The 4,510-nt window shown below is 31.8% G+C and overlaps 1 protein-coding gene across 1 annotated transcript; it reads left to right on the top strand.

Annotated features, from left to right (window-relative positions):
* Positions 1-3,798: 3,798 nt before the first annotated feature.
* LOC122195192 (secreted RxLR effector protein 161-like) lies at positions 3,799-4,233 on the top strand. The gene has a single exon (XM_042896768.1). It carries the CDS (start codon positions 3,799-3,801, stop codon positions 4,231-4,233), a length of 435 nt encoding a protein of 144 aa, XP_042752702.1.
* Positions 4,234-4,510: the final 277 nt, after the last annotated feature.

The following is a 4,510-nucleotide window of genomic DNA, read 5'->3' as shown; positions in this document are numbered from 1 at the left end:
AAAGGGTAATCAAGACTTTTTTCATGTATTAGAAATGTATTAAGGGTAATCAAGAGTTGTTACATCTTTGTAATATATTAATGGTAAGGATATTAAAGGTAATCAATTACTATTTCATGTCTATGTTGCACTTATTTTCTAGACAATGTTATTTACTTGTTAATGGTATGGGTATTAAGGGTGAAGTACATTTGGTTACATTCACAATGAAAGTAGACTTTGCAGTAATGGAATATAAGGATAACTTGCAAAAAAATATTGCATGCATGAAAGTACATTGGTAATTCTTACACACTAATGAAATGTAAGGGTAAATTGGTCACATTCATAATGTAAGGCTATGCATAAATTGCACTAATGAAAGTACATTGCTAATGGTTATCACCAAAGTGCCTTTGTGATCTAGAAAAAAAACACCATACCATTGAAAGATCTAGTATGCTCAAGATTCATATTAAAATGATATTGCTAAATAACATATGATCCTAAGGGTCACACTAACAACAACTTGAAATATGTCATGTACATCTTTTTGGACCTAATAAGCCTTTTGTCTATTAGCAAAAGACAAAGTTTAAATCTTATAAACTTTGAGTTTATAAAATATAAACTCTTGATTGGTCTTTTCTTCTTGGAAACGTGATATGAAGAGAAAAGACAAGAAGTATGGCCTTTGCATTGGTTTAATGAAAAAGAATCAAACCTAGGGAGATATGTTCATGACATAGGGGCCAAGTTGTGTAAAGTACTTTATGGTTAAGGACTCATGGACCATAATTCTATTATAAATAAGTGGAGAGTTCTTTCATTTTGATTACTCCTTCTTGCTTTAGCCGATAGCACTTCTCCCCTCTCCATCTGCTCTCTAAAGTCTTGAGCTTTGAAGATTCCTTGTTGCTTGCATTCTCTCTTTGAGTCTTAATCTTGTTTTAACTTAAATCTTAAGAGTTGTAACTAGCATTACATCAATTTGGAACATTGTTGGTATCTCAAGGGTTCATCCTCACTCCATCAGCTTCCAAGCCTCCACTAGAGGACTCAAAGTGCTTCAAAGGTTGATACCACTTCTTCCTTATATGGTTGTGTTATAAATCTTTCTATTACTTTCAAGATAAACCTTGGTTGGTGATAAAATGTTTATGTTATTTATAAAACTCAAGTCTTCCGTTTGCCATTATTTTTAGCTTTTGAAACTAAGTTTTCAATAAAACCCAACAATTGGTATCAGAGCCACCTTGCAAGTTTGGTTAGATTTTAATTTATGGAAATCTTAGTTTTTGGAGAATATGGATAACATGTTTTGTATAAAAACAAGTTCATAAATATTTTCTTTGACAACTTTATAATTGTTATTTTATGTGACAAAAACTTACATGCATTTTTTTTGTCACTTAAAGTTGTCTTAGAAAAACAAAGGTTGTTTTATGTTTATATGTATTTTAGAGTGCATAAACAAGCCTTGGACCATTTGTGTTGTTGTTTGTGTGATTTGGTTGAAAATGGTTTGTAATATTCTTTTATTCATAAAGTATGTAATAAAAGTAGCTAGTTTTTATTCTTGTTATTTTTTATGTAATAAATTAGTTTTAGACTAGATTTATTTTATGAAAAATGTAACAATATGAAGATGGAGACCATTTCTTGAAAGACCATGGAGACCCACGGTTTTATAAAGTTTTATGAAGGTTCATAACTTTTATAAAGTTTTATAAAATTGCAACAAAGTTGGTTGTCATTGCAAGTGGGAGCTTGAAGATCACATGAAGAACAAGTTGTAATATTTGGTCCCTTTGTCCTTAAGGAATGACTTAACACCTTTGTGGTGGCTCACAAAAGTGTTAGTTTAAGGCTTGTTTATGTCAAATGCATGTTTGTGTTCTTTATTTTTTAAGTAAATATTTTATGTGGTTGATAATTTAGTTTTTAACAAACCCAAATTATTTTTTGGACAAAATAAACATCATATGAAGTTTGGATTTCAAAATGTAAAATGTAGACATTAGATGTAACATATTCTAGCCATAAAATAATAGCCATAAAATAAAAACCAGTTTTATAAAATTGTTATTACGGCAACTTTTAGAATATCAAATTATAAGTGTAAAAATCATGTTTTTATAACTTATTCAAACTCTAAAGTATTGCTTAATAAAAGGAAGTTTTATTAAACAATATTAAAAGGTTCAAAATGACTCATACACAAACTTAATACTAGGTATTGATTTTAAAATTAAACCAAGCCAAAATATAAAAACCGAGTTTTTATAAGAACCTTAAAAGTGATTTTTGGAAAAACTGATACCATGACATATTGGATGCATGCAATTGTCATGATATCACATGTTTTTTAAATAGAATAATAAAAACATACAAATCCCTTTTTTTCAAAATTCAAGTCTATGCCATCCAACTTTACAAACATTTGCACATCACATGTATAATGCTAGTGGGATAAAGGATACCTAACCATTAGTATCATCTTTTGGTGGCCAAAGTATTTTTGCGATTTCTATAACCAAGTTATAGGCCAATTATACAAGTTTCTCTAATTGGATGACTTGATTGGAAACCTCTTGTGATAAAGGTCACCTAAGCAAGAGTGTTCCAAGGCATAGATGAGACCAAACATGTCAAATTAACAAATGGATTGTTAAGGATCTCATAAATCTAGGAATTACAAATGGTGTAACTAATACAAGTTATTTACCTTGTTAAAATTGGGTAAGTGGGATAAAGGATAGCTAACCATTTATTTGATTAGTAACTTGGATCCTAGACTTTAAATAAATAAAGTTTTTGAAAAAAAGGGTATTATTGTTTGTTTAAAGAATTAAATACCGAAGAAAAAAATTGTTAAACTTTTGTAAATGGCTCCACCAATTATTATAACACATCACCCAATGAACATTCGGTCAATTCTTGACAAAGAAAAACTCAACCACTCCAACTTTTTGGATTGGCACAGAAATTTAAGAATCGTTTTGAAACAAGGAAAGAAAGACTATGTCCTTGAAAACCAAACTCCTGATGAACCACCTGCTCTCCCAAAGGCTGCACATGATGCATGGCTAAAGCATATAGATCATCCACTTGATGTTTCAAATCTGGTACTTGGTTGATCTTCCTCCCAATAGCAAGATTATTAGAAGTAAGTGGGTCTTCAAGAAGAAGACTGACATGGATGGCAACTTACACACATTCAAAGAGAGATTGGTTGCTAAAGGATTCACTCAAACTCATGGGGTTGATTATGATGAAACCTTTTCACAAGTCGCTATGATTAAATCAATTAGGATACTAATTGCCATAGTTGCATGCTATAACTATGAGATATGGCAAATGGATGTCAAAACCGTTTTCCTAAATGGACACTTGGAAGAAGATGTTTGCATGGATCAGCTCGAAGATCTTGTCGACCAAAAGCATCCTAATAAAGTGTGTAAGCTCAAGAGATGTATTTATGAGTTAAAGCAAGCATCTCGTAACTAGAATCATCGTTTTGATGATGAAATCACAAAGTATGGTTTTATTAGAAATGAAGATGAATCTTGTGTTTACATGAAAACTAGTGGGAGCTCGGTAACATTATTGTTCCTATATGTGGATGACATATTAATCATGGGAAACCACATTCCAACTTTACAAGGTGTAAAGACTTGGCTTTGAAAGTGCTTCTCGATGAAGGACCTAGGTGAGGCACAATACATTCTTGGAATCAAAATCTATAGAGATAGATCAAAATGATTAATAGGTCTAAGCCAAGGAACATATATTGAGAAAGTATTGAAATGGTTCAATATGGAAAACTCTAAGAGAGGATTTGTACCCATGACACATGGCACTGTACTAAGTTCGTCTCAATGTCCTAGCATAAAGGTTGAGCTAGACAAGATGAAAGATATCCCATATGCTTCTGCAATTGGATCCATCATGTATGCCATGAATTATACAATACCTGATCTTGCTTATGTTATGAGAATGGTAAGCAAGCTCCAAAAAAATCCAGGGGAGAGTCATTGGAGAGTTGTGAGGAACATTCTAAAGTACAGACAAAGAACTAAGGATTTGTTCCTCGTCTATGGAAGCATGGAAGATAGCTTAAGTGTAAAGTGCTACACTAATGCTTCCTTCACAACTGATCGAGATGATTGTAAATCACAATCAGGATATGTGTTCATTATCAATGGGGGTGCAGTGCCTTGGAAAAGCTCCAAGCAAAGCGTTGTTGCTTGAGAAAAATTTGAAGGACATGCTCACACTTATCAAAATTTGGCGGACCCTTTCACGAAGCCTCTTCCTCAAGAAAAATTTGAAGGACATGCTCGATAAATAGGAGTTCGTTATTCTAGTGATTGGATTTTATCATTGTATTAGTATTGAATATTGAAACATTATGTAACATCATCTATTCTAATGAATATGATATATATGGAATATGATCTTTTCATTAAATATTTTGTATGTTCTTTATTAACATGTTTAATCCTTCAGTAAATTAATTCACTCTAAA

Source organism: Lactuca sativa, chromosome 7, assembly GCF_002870075.4.
Source record: "Lactuca sativa cultivar Salinas chromosome 7, Lsat_Salinas_v11, whole genome shotgun sequence".
NCBI lineage: Eukaryota > Viridiplantae > Streptophyta > Magnoliopsida > Asterales > Asteraceae > Lactuca > Lactuca sativa.
Note: the sequence above shows the minus strand (reverse complement) of the source record. Positions and strands in the feature narration are given on the sequence as shown.

Excerpts from the sequence above, each read along its gene's own strand:
- LOC122195192 (XM_042896768.1), top strand. The coding sequence starts at position 3,799 with ATGGAAAACTCTAAGAGAGGATTTGTACCCATGACACATGGCACTGTA.